An 18,113-nucleotide genomic window follows, 5' to 3' on the forward strand; every position below is an offset into this window, starting at 1 on the left:
TTTTAAATATAATACATATCAAATTAATCCTTACACTAATAGAAATATTTTAGTATTTTATAAAATAAAAAAAAAACCAAAGTAGCATACTTTGGTTAGAAAATAAAAAAATAAAGTCACTACTTGATGTATCAACTTTGGGGATTTTTTTTTTATAATCCAGGTCCATCTCTCTTTTTGTGGTCCTTTACTATTTTGGGTAAAATTTTATCTCATTTATACTCTTCTCTTTTTTTAAATTCCCCCTCCATCCTTTTTTTATTTTATATTTGGAAAGGAAGTTCTTGGGCCCGGCCCACAACAAACAACCTCCAACTTTGGTTGGACAACTTCCCAGGCTTTGCTGACCACTGAAAATGCACAAGTTTTATTTATAGCCGCTATATCATTCAGCGACTTTGGTGTTATGGCAATTTGAAAAAAATAAAAAAAATGAGCGCATTGCATTCAGGTATTTTATATTTGTAAATAGAGGCAGGATCCTTTGACACCGGTGTCAAGTTTAAAATTTGACACCTCATCTGAGAGCCGTTAGATAAAAAAAGATCAATGACTCTGATTTGTAAGCATATGACATCATTGATCTTTTTTGATCTAACAGCTCTCAGATCAGATGAGGTATCAAATTTCAAATTAGACACCGGTGTAAAAATATCCTGCCCTCTTGTAAATATGGCAATACAGTCAATATCCCGCTAGTTGAACAACTTAGTGTAGGAAAACTTGTATGCAGGTCAGGTCCAAAAGCTATTGTGGAACAAAGAGTTATGTTGCACCTCCTATGCTAGTATGCGTAAACCGACATGGATTGGATAGTCCATGAAACCACATGTTCTGTGGTACAACTTGCTATATGGACACGTACTTATAAGAGCAAACTAATTGAGTTTTCTTTACAAAATCCAATCTCATTCGTATCAACGAAGGTTCAATGCATCCTCTTTTGATGAAATCAATTATATTAAGCTCCTAGATTTGGACGGCACGAACAAAACAGATCATGGCCATGCAGACACGCATATCTTAACTATGAGTAAGGAAAGAGCACAAATATAGTTCCTTAGAAAATAAAATTAAATAATAACAGAACTGATCATGTACAAATTTTCTAATTTCACTCATTTTTGGACATGGCAAAACAAATCATTAAGAAAGCTCAGCAATCACACGTTCACACTTATCTTCCAGAATCTTCACAGCTTCAGTAAATAGCACTTCAGGGGGTAATGCTCCAGTTGATTCAATAGTAACTAGACAAAAACAGGTAAAAAGAAATAGATGTGAGATCTTTCAGGAACAATTAAACAGTAATGAATAATTCTTATCAAGAACTCCTTTGTCAAACCCAAATTTGCACAAAATCTAGTTGAAGGATACTTAGATAATTCCTGATAGAAATTTTATTTCGGGTGTCAAACTAGCAAGACCCTCTATTCTTTGTATTTGCCACAACCACTGGCTATCATCTTAAACTACCAACATTCATAAAACTAATTCATTTTACAATCAAAATCTGTAATTCATTTGAGAATCAGTATATAATTGGAAGGCAGGGACATTTGACAATCAAAAAATAAGAACCCATTTTAAAAATTATTACTTCTCAACTGAACTACTACAAGAATTTAGTTACACTTAAACTAGAATCCAACAGATGCTAATTTTTTGTATATTCAGACAGCTTAATCCCATGAATTCAATATGCTAGATAATACTTACAAATGAAATGATCTTTAACACGACGTAATGATACACGATCTTCCCATTCTTTCCCCCCTCGGATGCATTCCCTGCACAAAGTGCACGCTCGTGGTCTGGCTACGGTTGCCCTTCTTTTACCTGCTCAACAATCAAATCAGCAAATTAAGCAAGTAACAAAGACATACGAACTTGAGATCAAACATGTTATTGATCATTAACGATAACACGTGGTGTATAACACACGGCAGGCATTGATGCAAAACCAATGAATGGTACTTTATGGACATAATTATCCTTCACCATCATGCTCCACAATAGAAAGACAAGAATCTGATGCCATGAGCAGACACAAATACTGAATTACCTTTTCCAATATCTTCAATATCAAATACTCCAACTGGACATTTATTTTTTAGTTCTTCCGCCAGCTCGTCCTCAACATCTTTCAGGAGTACAACCTAGAGAAGAGAAGCCAAACATAATGATGCCAGGTTTTTTTGTAAATAGTAGGCTGCGTGTGAATGTGAGCAGTATAAAAAATATATGATATTCCCTTACCTCAGGAAGCATACGATACCAGGCAGTGGCAACAGGGGACCATTTTGCATGTGTCTTACCGATGCCTTTAACTGCATGGGCTTCAAGTTCGATTTCCTACAAAAGCATATGTTTAGTGATTGCGATATTTGGTAATAAGTATAACTTCCAGTCTTTTATATGAAGATATGTAACTAATAACAAGTTTGCAAAATCAAATAGCTCATTTAGAGCCTTGCATGATAAAATAAAGAACCTAAAACAGAAGTAAATGATTCTTATGTATTAACAAATAAGCCATTAATAACTAACATTTTTATAACTCTCCAGTCTATGATCAGCAGAGAAAAAGGAGGTTTGGTGTAAATACAAGCATTTAAATAACAGTTCAAGTAGATAGGAAAAATAACTCATCTATTATAAAACAAGTTAACTCGGAAAGAAAATACCCAAGACAAAAGTAAATGATTTCTCTATATACGCTAAACCCCAAAACCAAAAGAAGAGTGATGACACTACCTTTAGAGAGTATGTGAACAATGCACGTCGATATTATGATCTGTTTAGCCTTTCTCTTTACTTTGAGAAATGAACAAGTGCTTATTGCCATGGTGCAACTAAACAACAATCTCACCTAATTGGAATAGGAGTCAAATATAAATCTGATGGTTTAAGCACTAAGCTTCCATCAAGTTCCAACTAAGGTTCATAGACCACAAGTACTCAAGGATGACATGTAATATATGTTAAAACCCTTTCTCTCTTGGCACCAACACTCACCCACACACAATGAAGAGCTAAAGCTTACTTCCTTGTATCAGTTTTCTTTATCACCAAAGTACACAACAACAACAACAACAATAATAATAATAATAATAAGATAGAAAGAAAGAAGGGTTACCTGACCAGCTCCAAGTTTAGCTAATATAATATCCAAATCTTTGGGACCAAGTGAATTGCTGGAAAATTCAGGAAGTGACTCTTGGCTGCAATTAAAAGACGTAAATGTTTTTGGTTTTGAACCAGTATTTTGTTTAGTATCTTCAGAGAGAAGCTCACTCCCATTAGGTAACCACTTTAGTTCATCTGATTTCACTGCATTTATATTGTAATATCATCAGACAAGAAAGAGTGCTAGTTAAATAGAAAATTAAAAGCAACATAAACATTATCAAGCAGGAGCTTCAAGTAATTTACCAGTAATTCGAGGCTGACCCTTCCGACAGTGAACATGTAGTTTGAAGACAATGGTGTTCTTTTCATTCTTTTCATCTCCCGCATTTTCTATTCGTAAGAAAGAAAGAGACAAATAACAAACATTCAAGTTTGCAATATAAGGGGTGCCCATCAAACAACAGATACAGTATTTCCATTTATCAAGAAGAAAGCCATATAAGTAATGAGAAATAAAATTATGCATGCATTAGTGTAGATATAAGACCTGGATATTCAAATAGCCTGGGATCAGCACTGATTGGAATGAGGCCCAATCTATGGGCAAGAACTTCATCTTGTATAACTGATGTATTGTTTGCAATATATACTCTTTCAATAGCCATTGTTGGAACCTAAATTAATAACAACCACATCAAAATCTGATAATCTCCACTAATACTACATTACTACTAACAACCAACTCAAAGCTAACGTACAAAGGGCATTACATAAAGATGAAAATAAGACTATTTAAGAATTGAGATGTTATGTTATACATAACCAGAGAAGTTTTAGGCTGCAGGCTTGCAGAAACAGCTCATAAAAGAAACTTTCATTATCAAAACATCAAAGCCTAAGACTTGAAGAAAAATTCCTTCTTGTAAAGGGCATCACATTTTTCTAGACTGTTACGCCATAACTATTCTAATGTTTATAGTTGCCTCAATTTATTTAAAGGTAAGAAACATTTTCATGCAGAAAATCAAATTTACAGATATCTGATGTATAAAGGAACTATAGAAACTTCAAAAATGCATCATACAATTTTACACCTGAACAAATTCATGATAAAATATGGTAGAGATTTAATGAAACTTATATGAAAGATTGTCAAATTGCATTTCTATCCAGGGCAGATAGAGGACCACATAAAAATATTATATAAAAAAATAAGTATCTTACAAACAAGATAAATTAACGTGGTTAATACCATGAAGTAATAAAAATCACATATTAGATCATCATCTTGGAACTTAGTATAGTATTAGGCTATAAGGCTTTAAGCTATCTATATTCTACAAAAATTCATAAAAGTTGAATCACTTCTGCCACCAAAAAAAGCCCAAATTCACAGGCTTATCCTCATGCTAGCACAGTAAATAATCAGTTCAAGGCATTCGATTTTAAAAACAAAAAATGCTTGACTACGAAAATGAAAATTGAGAAGAGAAAATGTTTGAGACTATGGTAAAGCATCTAAGCTAGAGAAATTGCACTCACAAATGCAACAAAATATTAAAAACCAAATAGTATGACATCACAACTGTAAATAATGAGGGAAGCATAAATATTTCACCTCTGCTATAAGGATTCTTCGAAACGCATTGGCAAGTGCTGGATCAATACCAATCATATCAAACTCTATGTCATCATCAGTGAGCCGTTTCACTTCAACTTTGAAGTTTTGACAAAAATTATCCAATCGCAGACTATTATCAACTCCTAACGCCGCATAAGCACCAGAATATTGTATGGTATCTGTCTACAAACATCAACATAGGAAAATGTTAATAACTGAAAAACAAAATCCAACCAGATACATAAGTAACTCACCAAAATTTAGAATAAGTGAATATTTCAACATTCTAAATTTTTACAAATACATAATCCTCTAAAATACAAAAGAAGCGTGAAACTTCGAATCCTAACTTTTATGCTTGCACGTTCCTACTTGACAAGTTAGACACTTTATGAAACTGGGTACCCAAAATAATGAGAATTAAAAAGGAAAAAACACTAAACGAATCATAAGAGAACGAAAAAAAATGGGAAAGACAGTTACATGCTGAGGAGCATCGTTGTTGCAAAGAACACGGGTCCTGAAAAGTTCGATTTGTGGAGGGAGTTTTGATGGAACACTCTCCAAGCTCATTATGTAATCAAGTATTCCTCCGTCATTGTCGTGCTCCCCAGCCGTCCGTTCTTGTTCTTCAATCTCTGACATTGATTCGTCTTCCTCAGACATCGTTTTTGTGCTTCGTCCCAGGTCTCTCTCTCTCTCTCTCTCTCTCTCTCTCTCTCTGTTCGTTGCAACTTGCAGGGGTGAAAGAAACAGCAAGGGGTTTAGGGTTTAAGATAGATAATTCATTACGAAAGTCTAAAACGGCGTCGCTTCTTCTGAAGCTGGAGCTGCGAACCCCTTTACAGTATACTTATTTGATTGGGGCACGTTTCCAATTTTATAATTTCATCCTTTTTTTGGATAATCAATTTTATAATTTCACGATCCTAGATATTGAGCTTGTTTGTGGTTTATTAAGGGGGGGAAATTATTTAAAAAATACATTTAAGAAATTTTAAGATTATGAGATAAATTTTATTTAAAAAAATACAACACAAAATAAAAATTGAGTACTTTTTTCAATAGTTACAAAGATTAATTTCTACCCAAAAAAAAAAATATGAAACTATCTCATAAAAATGCTTTAAAAAAAAAACTAATCTAAACCCCAACGTGTATTGGACACATTTAATGTTTGTCTAAGTTTATTTTTTTAAGACAATAAACTATTCATCTTGGTTATTGAGAAATAAAAATAAACATATAGGTTTTTATTTTATTTTTTATTATTATTCAATTTAAATTCAACTAAGGTATTAATTTACATTTTTATTCTGTATGTTTTAAAGAAACCGTGTCTCTTATCTTGTTTAACTCTTGAATTTTTGCCTTTATTATCCAAAATTTTAGAAATTCAAAATGAATAAAGTGGCAAGTTATTGAGCTGTACTGACTGGAATAATTCCCTGGCTAATAGCATTGATCATATATATATATATATATATATATATGAGAAAAAAAATATTTCTCAAGTTGCTTTTCTATGTCAAACATATTTTTTTTTTTTTTTTGCGAATTTCACTTTGGTATCCTAACTATTACAAATTTAACGATTACAAATTTAAGACAAGAGTATATTCATTAAACAATTATTCTGTAAAAACGTGTTTATTAAGTACAACTAATCAAAAACTTGAAATAAACAAAACCCTTGTTGAAATTATTTTACTGTTAAATGTGTCTTTCTAAATATGCAATGTGCTCATGCGAAAGAAAAAAAAAATTATTCACACTGGCTTATATTTGAGTCTAACTTGATTGGTCAGGTAACGTCATTTTATCGAGCTAATATATAAGTTTTAATTTAAATTTATAACGTGTATTATCACAACTAATTTAAAAATAGTCAGATTATTTTACACCGGAATAAATTATAATTTTGATTGTTGATATTATTTATACTTAACACTTCTGTTTTATTAGATATGAGTCATTAAATACAAGCAAATTAATAATAAAAATTTAATATGAAACTTCTTATTCTTATATCGATATAAAAATAACATTCCCCATTTAAAAATAAATTTAAAACAAACACCTTCAACTTTATTTGTTGTACACTTCTTATTCTCTTCAGTATAAAAATAACATTCCCCATTTAAAAATAAATTTAAAACAAACACCATCATCATCTTTATTTGATGTGTAATTTACCTTCAAAACTGGTATAAACCCCCACACATTATATTCATCCACTTCTGTCACAATGTCGTAGAAGTTGCTCACGAAATTCAATCATGGTTGGGCTAAACTAAACGAATAAAAAAGTTTAGAGGCAAAGTTTACACAATTTAGAGGATGTCCTTTTAGAATTCACGAAATTGAATGTCGATTATATTTTGCCAAAAAGAAGATGATCACTGCATCCTCCATAAAACTGATAAGAGTACTTGCTAACATTTGTTACATCGCTACACCTCAAGTTTCAATATCACGTATATATAATTGATTCCATGCAAAACAAAAATTGATGATGAATTCAGAACCCTTCGAACTAGCTTTAAATCTGCATTCGCAATCAAACAGAATCTGAAATCTTAAGTGTCATGCATCATATCTTACTGCCCAGTACGTTTGATTCGTTGCAGAGGTACTAGAATTCCTAAGTTGGTCTTCCTTTGTTTAAGGTTTTATTTTTGTTGTTTGCTTTGAAGTTCAGCATTACATGTTTATATTGGCAATAAGTGTTATTTTATGATGAAATTTGGTTTTATGCCGTTTCCACTTTTCCCTAAGGTTAATAATAATATCACTGAAAATAGCTTCAAAGAGATAATTCAACAAACCGAGTCAGAAGCTCTACTATATTTATATCCCATAATCATCTCAAAGTAAAGACTTCAAAAGAAACACTGAATACACAGCAAAATACCAAATAAAATTCGCTTCCCATGTAAACTTGATCATTACAACATAACAGTAAAGGTACAACCTTTGAAACCATGATCGATCATCAATATTAAAATATCATTTGAAGCAGGTGAAATTCTTACAAAGGATAACTAACCCGCAAGTCAATATTTAGAAAATAAATTCAAATTGATGTCAAAAAGAAAAAAGAATTCTTTTTCTTTCTGATTTACAGCTTTGTAAATGGGAGTTAAAACATACCTTAGCTAAAAACAAAACAAAAATTGGCCCTATGATTAGGGCATGCCACTGATTCCAGGATACACTTTTATGACAGGCAATCTCACCCCAGCACTCCCATCATGTTGGAGTCTGAATCAGTTCTGCGCTAAAACTGCACAATTGGCTATCACTTCTTCGTGCATTGCCACTGGTCTTTGCACATTTTCACTTCTTTTGCTTACCACCTTTTTTTCTTGTTTTCTCTTAAGGCACTTCTCTTCTTTTCCCTACAGGAATCACAAAATCCCCGGATTTTAAAAGGAAAGCATTGAATTTATTGAATATAAAGATATACTCATCTCTAAAGTATTAGTGTAGGCCCAAAAATTAATGTCAACATGGAGAAAGCATGTAACCTGGCATTGGAAATCTCCTCCTTAGATGGAAATTGCCTTTTCTTCCTCTTTTTAAATTCAGATTCGGAAGATTCTTTGTTATTTTCTTTTACACCATTACTTGGTTTTGATGGGAATTTCCTTTTCTTCTTTTTGGATTCGGATTCAGAAGATTCTTTGCCATTTTCTTTTATGCCATTACTTGGTTTCTCCTTTTCCATTTCAAGCTTGGAACTTTCTTCCTCCTTTTCCGATGTTTCTGATGGTTTTGCACCTGGCTTTGAGCTGCTCATTTTTTTCAACTGCAAGATATCAATTTAGACAATATAAAAACAGAAAGTCTATTTTGAGTCCATGACAATAGCAACACTTTCAGCTTCCCGCAATCACTGCCTCTAATATTTAATTTCAGCACCACTCAGTGTAAATACTAAAGAGTTGAACACTAAGGAAAGGGGAAGGTAAAATTGATATCTTTTATATTGCTCCGTAAGTGAAATTTAAGCTAAAACTTCAACAAAGATATTTTCAAAAAGTTCAAATCAATAATATAATTCTGTCATTTGTTTTTTGTTTTAATGAAAACATAGCAGTTCACCAACCTTGCTTTTTAATAAAAATATCATTTATCAAACTAAACCAGAACTCATAGGACCCAGCACCATGTGAACATTCTATTTAACTCCTACGACAGTTGACAAACTAACACAGCATATTTCCCAAATGATCTTCAATCTTGTACCAAGAATTTCATCAATCAACAAATTTATTGCTTATCTTAGCGATTCATCCAAAATGCATTACTGGATTAATCTAAAGCTAACTTCAATAATAGAAATTTTTATGGGGGAATGGGTTCTAAAAGCGCTTCATGCATAGGATGTAAATGTCGAACATGTAAATCAATTTTTAAAAATTAAATATGAACATGTTTGAGATAAAGGTGTTGTTGATGTTGAAATAAATATATTTACCTTTGCAACAAAAAACCCATCCATATTGTGTACATGAGGATAGAAACGCCTTGTCTTTTCTAAAGAAGGGTGAAATCGTTGTTCTCTAAACCTTATAAACCTGATGGAAAGCAAATGTCATACATAGACAATTCCTAATAAGTAAAATCAATATTGTGTGTGTGGGGGGGGGGGGGGGGGAAGGGAATAAAATCCTTACCCTGGACGCCCAAAGTCAAGCCCACAAGGAACCAGTTTAACATCCCTCTTTTTGAGTGCATAGTCAATAACAGCTTCATTCTAATTAAGATTTAGTGAACTTTTAGAAACATAGAACATGAAAAGGCAAGCATATAAAGTCAATGGATGCAACTGAAAAACAAACCTCAGCAACCATGATTGAGCATGTGGAATAAACAATGTAACCTCCAGATTTTGAATTAGCGTCAACCATGTCAATTGCAGCAAGAATGAGCTCCTGTAGAAAAGAAAGGAAATTATTAAATGATAGTAAAAGGACAAGCATACAATATAAAATGTGACATATTATTTGAGTTTTAGATATGACTTTACTAAACAACCCCCCCCCCAAAAAAAAAAAAAAAAATTAATAATCATAATAATAATAATAAAAATAAATAAAACTTAGTGGGGAAGAACATAAAAGTATTCTAGACATAACTTAAAGGGTCAAAAAGTTACATGAAATATGACTTTACTAACCACAAAAAGAGCACTAAGATCAATTATTCAGTATTCTAGATGTGTTTCATTTTTATAGGGTAAAAAAGTATGCTTTCATAATTAATCACACTTTCGCACCATTTGACTCTTTCTATTTTAACACGAAGAAGAAATGTCAAAAAAAAAAAAAGAACTCTTATCAATCTTCAAAAATCATATCATGAGTTGAAAATAAAAACAGCAATCTAGTCATTAAACTACAGAAAACTCATGCTTTAAATGGGAGGGTGGAAGGAACATAAATGTAGCAGAGGAAATGAAAATGGGCGTTCCTCCTTTTTCTCCCAAACAAAATCTTCAGCAAATGTTAATTTACCTTTTGAAGATGAGCACATTTCTGTATATCTTCCACATTTTTAGAGGTTTTAACAGACTCATCTTTGGATATAACCTGCAGACAGAAACTCTCAGTGACTTTCTACGTTCTTCAAGAGAAACAAAAACACAGACAAGAAATCTCACTAAATATAAACCCCTTAATATGATTCACTCTTTCTTACCCCAGTGCCACTGCAAGGGGCATCCAATAATACTCTATCAACAGCATTGAGACCCAAAACCTTTGGAAGCTGAAATAGGACATTGTAAACATTAAAGAGAAATTAGCATTTGTGGCACATATAATGTCATTATAAGAATTACAAGTTGCAGTGACATGTGTATCTCTGGAGTTGAACTAAAATGCACATGTATGCCTTTATCAAGGATAACTTACAATAAAAATATAATTAATAATGAAATGGACAAAATCAATGAGCAAATCTTGTAATCAAAGGGCTCATAATTTTCTAGTGTTCAGCCTATACATTTACAAGTTCCCCTGGCCTCTTATATTCACTAAAAAAATTTATAATGTCAATACAACCATCATTAATATAATTGTTAATATAAAGGCTTATACTCTAGACACAGGCCCAGCTCAATCGCCCAATGCCTAAAGTATATTACATTATTGATATTTCTCTTAGCATTTCATAATAATTCTTGGGGAGCACTAATGCTTTACATTTTAACAAAAAAAGGCTACTAATTCAACAAACAATTTGTCAAGCAACCAAACAAATTATGTAGGAGAACAGACAAGCCAGATGGATAGTCAAATAAAAAACTAAACCAAATGACAATACGATCTAATAGTAGTAAAGATATTAAAGTTTTTTTTTTTTTGCAATAAACAAGTAAACAAGAATTAATGAGGGTAAAAGATGCTAACCTCCTTTCCATCATAGTTACAGACTACTGTGTTTGATACACCCATACGATGCAAATTTGCAGTCAGTGACTTAAGACGAGGCACCTTCATTTCATTTGCAAAAATTATTCCTGCCATCAAAAAATATTAAGAAAAGAACATGAATTTACATTATAAAAAAAAGACTAGAAAAAAAAAATTAGATATAACAAATGAAGGGAAATTTATTCAATGACTCAAATTTAAAGATCCAACAGACTGTAGGAATACCAGACCACAAAATGAAAAGGAAAATACACACATATCAACTCAAGGAATTAACAACTCATGCTATTATCTAGTGTTACAAAATGGTAGGAAAGTTACATGTTGATACTGAAGCCTGAAGGTTTACTTATGCATTAATGTGTATAGCTATAGCACAACTTTCCATGCAGCAAAAGCACCTCAACTAGTTAAATGTTTAAACGGAGGATGAAAAACAAAGTTTACAGTCCAAAATAAAGCAAAATGTTTCTAATAAAAAAAATATTCCTCATTAAACCCCGACTAGAAATGGGGGGGTGACGGCAATCCTTGTACATACCTTACCCTTGAATATTTGCAAAGAGGTTATTTCCCTCAAAATCCTATTCTACTCTTTTAGCTAATAATTACTTATTATTGAAAAATATTCAAATCTTACAAACTAGATACCATATGAGCAAAAAGCAGCATAAATAACATTAAAATAAAGAAATGACATACCGTTCATACCAACAAAAAGGCAGAAATTTAGCAAAAAAACCACACTATTATAACTTTTTTGTTAACCACGTATCAGCTATAATGCATACATACCACAGTATTGTCACGGTATATACTTATTTGATAGTATCCAAAATGAGTAATATAAAGTGTAATTTGTCTTGCACGGAAACACAAGATAATTGACTACATGCCCCTTCGGCCCTTCCACAATACTGGTTACATATATATAAACCAGCGGTATGAAAAGAACTTTATAAACTGATTTGTGCCAACAACAGGGTATACATGGTTTTAAATGCACAGGAAACTAAAAAAAAATACATACCAGTATTCTTCATAAGAGCAGCAATATACGTTGTTTTACCACCAGGTGCAGCCCTGCAAGAAGCATAAAAAGCTTTGAGCACAATCACAGAAATATAGCAAGAAAGAAGCACTTTCTGCATTGCTACTCGAATCAAGAAGTACTTATAGTAAAAATCTCAAAGATAACTAGAACATCTTAGTCTCCATGTGAATTTTGAGAAAATTCTTGGACAGCAAGTTTTCTCACCGGCAAACAATAACAATTAGCTATATTAAAGAACTAAATATAAGGACAGCCTAAAAAGAGTCAAAATAAACTATAAGCTGTAACCTATTCATATTCGCACATGTATACTTTGGCAAATTTTCACCCTTGAGGATACTTGTCCAGCATGTGATAAGAATCAGATATTTGCACAACAAATCATATCAATGCAATTTATGAGTCGGGAATTTATATCAACTAAATTTTTACTAACAAACGCTACTGACAAGACACATTGAAAATGAAATATTTACTTTTTTTTTGTATAATATTTACTTTCTTTTTGGCTCTTTGTCTGAGAATATGTAGCAAAAACTGATATGATTGACTCAAAACACACTTGGAACAGAAGGAAGTTCTCTCTAACAATTGCATACCAAACTCAGACTAATAAGCTGTAGACAATGAATTATTACTTACGCCATATCAACAACTCGTTCCTTCTCTTGAGGAGCCAAGGCCATCACAGGCAGGAAAGAACTTGCACTTTGAAGCTGCAAACAGTTAAAGAACTAGTACTAAGGGCATCATGTAATATTAAATGAAATGCAATGAGGAACCACAATATTAGAAAACCACCTACCATGTAGAAACCAGCCATATACTCAGGAGTGGCACCAATTGGTACTTGAGAATCATACACAACCAGTCCAACCTGTGGATTACAGAAAATGTTATCTAGGTTCCCTATTAGATTGTTTCTTGTTTGCATGATAACAATAACCAAAAAATAAAAGATAAAAGAAAACAAAGAATGAATCCTCACTTTTGACCATTTGCTTAAAGGATCCAGATTTACTCCTCTATTAATCAAAACATCGGCCAAATCCCGTCTGCGAGTCTGATTGTATGCAGAAGACAGATAAATACAGTCAATAGGGAACATGGATAAGTCCACATTAACATATCAACCCAAAATGACAGAAAAGGACATGCAACCTTCAAAGTGTTAGTCCTCAGACATATAGGGCGAGGCTTTTCGAAGGCTTCAATCAGTTCCATAAGTTCAACAACTGGAAACATCTGAGACAAAACAAACAAAAAGCTTTCATGCAAACCCTCATTAAAAATTAATTAAACACAACTCCCCTAACAGTGCCAGCCAGTTTGTGTAGAAGTAAGAAATGGACACAATGGACAACAGGGAGAAATTAAAGTTCAAAGCATTAGTAGTAAACAGTAATAGTATAATCATTCCAACCTCCACTAAAGCACCAATTAGAAACTCATTGTAGCCATAGTACGAACATATATCTTTCTTAAGCTGCTCAACATAATCCTTCCTCGCCGTCCCTTCTTGCCTCAGAGCCTTAAAATTCGAAAGAACACGTACAACTAGAGAAAAAGAAACACATTTAAAACAATATAACAACTAACAAAACAACCTGAAGATTGTTCATGAGAACAGTCACAGAGAGTTAACAGCACGGTAAACTTACTCTCTTTAATCCTCCTCTGGAGACTGGGAAGATCAGGTGGGCGCAGAGTCTCTTCCTCAAGCTCCTAACAGTATAAAAAAGTGACCAATTTTACCACCCATTCAAACAACTAATGTAAAATCCAAGCACAGAAGATTCAAAGCATGCTTGGATCAACTTATTTTGTATTCAAAATAGCTTATAAGGAATTTTCCCCTGTAATTTAAGCAAATCCAAACATGCCATAAGGGTCAAAAGAAAAATTCAAGTAAAGATAAATTTATTAAAAAAGAAGAAGAAACCTCCTTGGTTGGTAATCTAAACTCATCAGACTCTTCTTGGATGTTGAGCTGCATTTCAGCTTCTGCGTCCTCTTCTTCTCTTGCCTTTTCTTCATCAATAGCTTTCGACTTCTTTTCGATATCATCATCATCCGAATCAGAATCAGAATCCGAACCTGAACCCGAAGCTGAGGCTTTCTCTGCAAAAGAACAGCATACAAATCAAAACACCATTACAACCCCGAGCTCCAATGTTGCAAAAGCCTACACACACACACATACACACCTTCTTCATCGCTTCCTTGAAGGAAATCGTCGACTAATGGATCGTCCCCATCGGAAGAGAACTCCGAAGCCGAACCGGAGGAGTTGTCATCGTCGTCTCCGAGTTCGCGTTCGAGTAGTTGTTGTGGTTGCAGCGTTTCTTCTTCGGATTCGGCGCTAGAATCATCTTTGGGGGTGAATATTTGGGTCTTCTTTTGGTTCTTAGGGGCTTTGCGTGGTTTCGAGGGTTTCTTCATCGCAGGTGCCATTGAAGGATGTGTAGCACTTTGTGGACTGTGAGTTGCGGTTTGTGTTCCTTCTTCTTCTTCTTCTTCAGAAAAATCAGAATCGGCTAGGGTTTAGGGTTTACGGGGTAAGAAGTGTCGCGACGTCGTTTTATGAGAATTTTGCGTTGGGTTGGGCCTTCAGCATGTTGACCTAAAGAATAAAAGTATGTTCATTTGAATATTGGAAAAAGATGATTAAGAACTTTAAATATTGTTTATATTAAATTAGAGAAATGTTATACTTACAATCTATTTTTGTTTATAACATTTTACCATTATATTTTAATTATTGATTTCCATCAAACAACAGTTACTATTTATTACGAATTAATAATTAATTAATGAGTTTGTTTGCAAAAATAATAACCATTGATTGGCGGAAATCAACGATTAAAATATAATTGTAAGAAATTATATACGAAAATAAGTTGTAAGAATAACCTTCCTCATTAAATTATTCTAAGAGTATTTTTAGTTTAAGAGATTTTTAATGGAATTCTTATACTTTTGAAAAATTTAAATGAGTCTTTAAAAGCTTAATATCTGTTAGACTTTGTTAACCTTTGCTAATCGTTCTTTTTTATTTTAAGATAAGATTTGTAATTAGTATAATATGAGTAAAGACCTATTTGGATGGGCTTTTGAAAAAGAGGCTTTTCATGAGTTGCTTTTTTTAAAAGTCAAAATTATTTTGCGTTTGGATACAATATTTAAAAAGTGTTTTTAAGTAAAAATGTTATTTAAATGTTAAAATAAAAAGCACTTTAAAATATAAAATTACCGTTATGCCCTTGCATTTTGCACATATTGTGTGTTGCCACTAAAGGAACACATTCTCGCTTAGATCTATCGTTGTCGACTCCTTCCATCCCGCCACCACCGAACAGTTAGTAGATTGCCAACCTTTTTCTTTTTTCTTTTGTTTTCGCACTACTTGATGTGGAACAGGTCAAGACAGGAATAAGGGAAAAAGATAGTTGCAGAGAGAGGAATATTAAGATTGAGAAAGAGAAGAAAAGGGGAAGAAGCATAGTGAGTACGGAGAAAGAGAAATTCATAACAGAATCTTTCACATTATGTAATCCTTCATTATCTATTATTATTTGTTTCATGAAGACTAAATATTCAACTTCAATATTCAAAAAAGTGAAACAAAACAGTTCAAAATGCCTTCTTGAAGTCGCAAACTAGCAGTGCAACAAATCCTATGACATCCTTAGAGGGAACCTACCTAGACAAGAGTATGTGCGCAAGGGCCAAAAGTGAACAAAGCATAGAGGGAGAGAGAAAATGCAACAAATTGCTATTTGTCACACTCTAAGTACCAAATCAGTCATCAAAGTTTTTCTTTCTTTTTTCTCAAAACCCAAGTGTATTAGAAACTCACAGCTAACAGCAGATGAGAAGTGATATGAACCAATGGGATTGATGGATAAAATTGGTAAGAAGAGTTTTTGAATACCTTTTAACTTATCCTTTGAAAGAAGCCAAAAAAAAATTTTAAAAAAAAGCAACATTTTAGCTTTTCTCCTAGCTTCTGTTTTATTAAAAGCTAATATCCAAACATAAATTTTTTTCTAAAAGCACTTTTTAAAAAAAAACAGCTTTTACATGAGAAGAAGCCCATCCAAACAACACCTAAGTTTTTTGAAAATTGTTGTCGTTTCATAAACCATATTTTACACTCGAATGTCATACGAGGTGCACACTTGTGGATTTTACATTCACTTCTTCTTTTTTCCTTCAAAATTCATCCCTTTTTTACCTCTTTAATACTCTCTCTCCAAATTTATAAGATTCCTAGTATGTCAATTTGGAAAGTGTCTCAATACTAAATTCATTTGCATGTTGAGGATAATGCTATCTAAGAAGCATGAGAAGGAGAATATTCATCAAAGATTAAAAAAGTCCTCTTTCCATTTGTTTTGAAAGAGATATTTTACTTTTTGAAGGTTTATGAGTGTTTTATCAATTTAACTCTGTCATGACACTTATTGCTTATGTGGTATGTAAGGATCTGCACCGTTAATTTAGGAAATTAATTAAATAAATATGAGAATTAGGAAATAATTTCATAATTGACCCCAATAATTATGATAAGACTTAAATAATTATAGTAAGTGATTAAAAATGCTGAAAGTCGTTTTTCTGACGAAAAGTGCAGATATCGATTATGCTCCACGGTATAAATGTGTACCAATGAAGTATCCCAGAAAATTATGAAAAGTATGTATATGTCACTAGAAAAATATGTAAGACTAGCATAACAAGTTTCAGGTCAAAATAATGAGAACTGGTGCTAGAACTGATACTGGCTAAGTAAAAGCGCGTACCGGAAAGGTGCTGCGAAAAATAAAATAAAAATATGAAAAATCTTAGAAAAATTAGTAGGTTCAGAATCCTAAGTTTGGGATTAAAATGCTAAGCGTAGCTATTAGCGCTAATACAGTGTGATTAAACGTAATCCACCTATAAATACTAAGAGGCACAGACTTCTAGGTCATTTCCTCTCATGCTACGTGCCTCCATTTTTCTGAAACACCACCAGCCACCTTGTCACCCCTTCTTCTCCACTTGGTGAGCCAAAGTGACCACCTTTCTTCATTGTTTCTTCATCATATCACCATGGTTATGTGTGATTGAGACTTGGGTGGGGGAAAGGCTTTTGTTTTCAGAGTATAGGTTCTGTTTGAGGGTTCTTGTGGGGCTGAGTTGTGAGCTTTCTTTGTGAGAGCCTTTATCATGGTGTTTTGAGCTTCAAGGTGTGACCTTTGAAGAGAAAGAACCATTGTGGTGTGCTATTTTCGTGCACCTTCAAAGTCAGAACCTTTGAAGCTGTTTGGTGAGCTCCAAGAGCAACCTTTTTTGAGTTTGAACATTGGGTAAGCTTCACAAACCTTGATTATGAGTTTTAATGGTTAAAAATGGTGTCTTGGCATGTTTATTGAGTTGTTTAAGTAACCAACCAGTATATGAACCTAAAAGAGTGTAAAAATGCATGTTTGGACGTAGTAATGGGTTAAAAACCCAACCTTGGAAGTGATATCTCGCAAAATGCAGAAACTGCATTCTATCGCGAAATATCCGGATATGATATCTGGATATTGATATCCTGATATGGGGTCTGTAGATATCCAAATATGGATATCCGGATATGGCCCCAACATATCCGGATATTCTGGGTTTTCGAGGACAGTAACTGTACTGTTCATACAGAACTGAGTTATGGGTTTGTGGACCCTAGATTGATGAAGTTGAACTTCTGTAATGGATATTTAAGTCAGAATCAAAGTGATTAAGGGCGTATGGCTTTGTGAGAAGCCTAAAGACATGAAATGTAAAGGAAAGGCGTTGTCTTTATGTCGTTTGCTTGTAGAGTATGAATATTGAT

The 18,113-nt window shown here is 33.1% G+C and overlaps 2 protein-coding genes across 3 annotated transcripts; both read right to left on the reverse strand.

Moving 5' to 3' along the window:
• Positions 1-1,048: 1,048 nt before the first annotated feature.
• LOC133297953 (uncharacterized) lies at positions 1,049-5,491 on the reverse strand. Of its 2 annotated transcripts, none has more exons than XM_061497189.1 (9): positions 5,237-5,491; positions 4,751-4,936; positions 3,680-3,806; positions 3,436-3,510; positions 3,140-3,333; positions 2,260-2,355; positions 2,066-2,159; positions 1,720-1,839; positions 1,049-1,250 (listed from the first exon to the last, which is right to left on the reverse strand). In XM_061497189.1, the coding sequence occupies exons 1-9, from the start codon at positions 5,417-5,419 to the stop codon at positions 1,147-1,149; spliced, it is 1,179 nt and encodes a 392-aa protein (XP_061353173.1). In that variant the 5' UTR covers positions 5,420-5,491; the 3' UTR covers positions 1,049-1,146. The 2 variants fall into 2 exon arrangements, with proteins under 2 accessions (XP_061353173.1, XP_061353172.1); XM_061497188.1 differs by having other exon boundaries at positions 3,436-3,522.
• Positions 5,492-7,685: 2,194 nt separating this feature from the next.
• Positions 7,686-14,781, reverse strand: LOC133297944 (26S rRNA (cytosine-C(5))-methyltransferase NOP2B-like). The gene is made up of 17 exons (XM_061497175.1): positions 14,458-14,781; positions 14,193-14,371; positions 13,912-13,975; positions 13,674-13,807; positions 13,412-13,495; positions 13,239-13,313; positions 13,056-13,127; positions 12,893-12,966; positions 12,227-12,279; positions 11,173-11,282; positions 10,460-10,528; positions 10,276-10,350; positions 9,601-9,693; positions 9,436-9,515; positions 9,237-9,336; positions 8,284-8,564; positions 7,686-8,154 (listed from the first exon to the last, which is right to left on the reverse strand). Exons 1-17 carry the CDS (start codon positions 14,702-14,704, stop codon positions 8,106-8,108), a joined length of 1,839 nt encoding a protein of 612 aa, XP_061353159.1. The 5' UTR covers positions 14,705-14,781; the 3' UTR covers positions 7,686-8,105.
• Between the last annotated feature and the right edge of the window lie 3,332 nt (positions 14,782-18,113).

The sequence above is a fragment of the Gastrolobium bilobum genome, unplaced genomic scaffold (genome assembly GCF_033153095.1).
Source record: "Gastrolobium bilobum isolate Gb01-03AN ecotype WA unplaced genomic scaffold, APGP_CSIRO_Gbil_v1 utg6197, whole genome shotgun sequence".
Classification (NCBI taxonomy): Eukaryota; Viridiplantae; Streptophyta; class Magnoliopsida; order Fabales; family Fabaceae; genus Gastrolobium; species Gastrolobium bilobum.

Coding starts and splice junctions, on each gene's coding strand:
- LOC133297953 (XM_061497188.1), bottom strand. CDS start 5,419: ATGTCTGAGGAAGACGAATCAATGTCAGAGATTGAAGAACAAGAACGG. Junction 3,807..4,750: donor GAAGAATCCTTATAGCAGAG/GTGAAATATTTA, acceptor TTATTAATTTAG/GTTCCAACAATGGCTATTGA. Junction 1,840..2,065: donor TATTGAAGATATTGGAAAAG/GTAATTCAGTAT, acceptor ATTGTTGAGCAG/GTAAAAGAAGGGCAACCGTA.
- LOC133297944 (XM_061497175.1), bottom strand. CDS start 14,704: ATGGCACCTGCGATGAAGAAACCCTCGAAACCACGCAAAGCCCCTAAG. Junction 13,496..13,673: donor TAATTGGTGCTTTAGTGGAG/GTTGGAATGATT, acceptor GTTTTGTCTCAG/ATGTTTCCAGTTGTTGAACT. Junction 11,283..12,226: donor TGCTCTTATGAAGAATACTG/GTATGTATTTTT, acceptor TTTTGATGGCAG/GAATAATTTTTGCAAATGAA.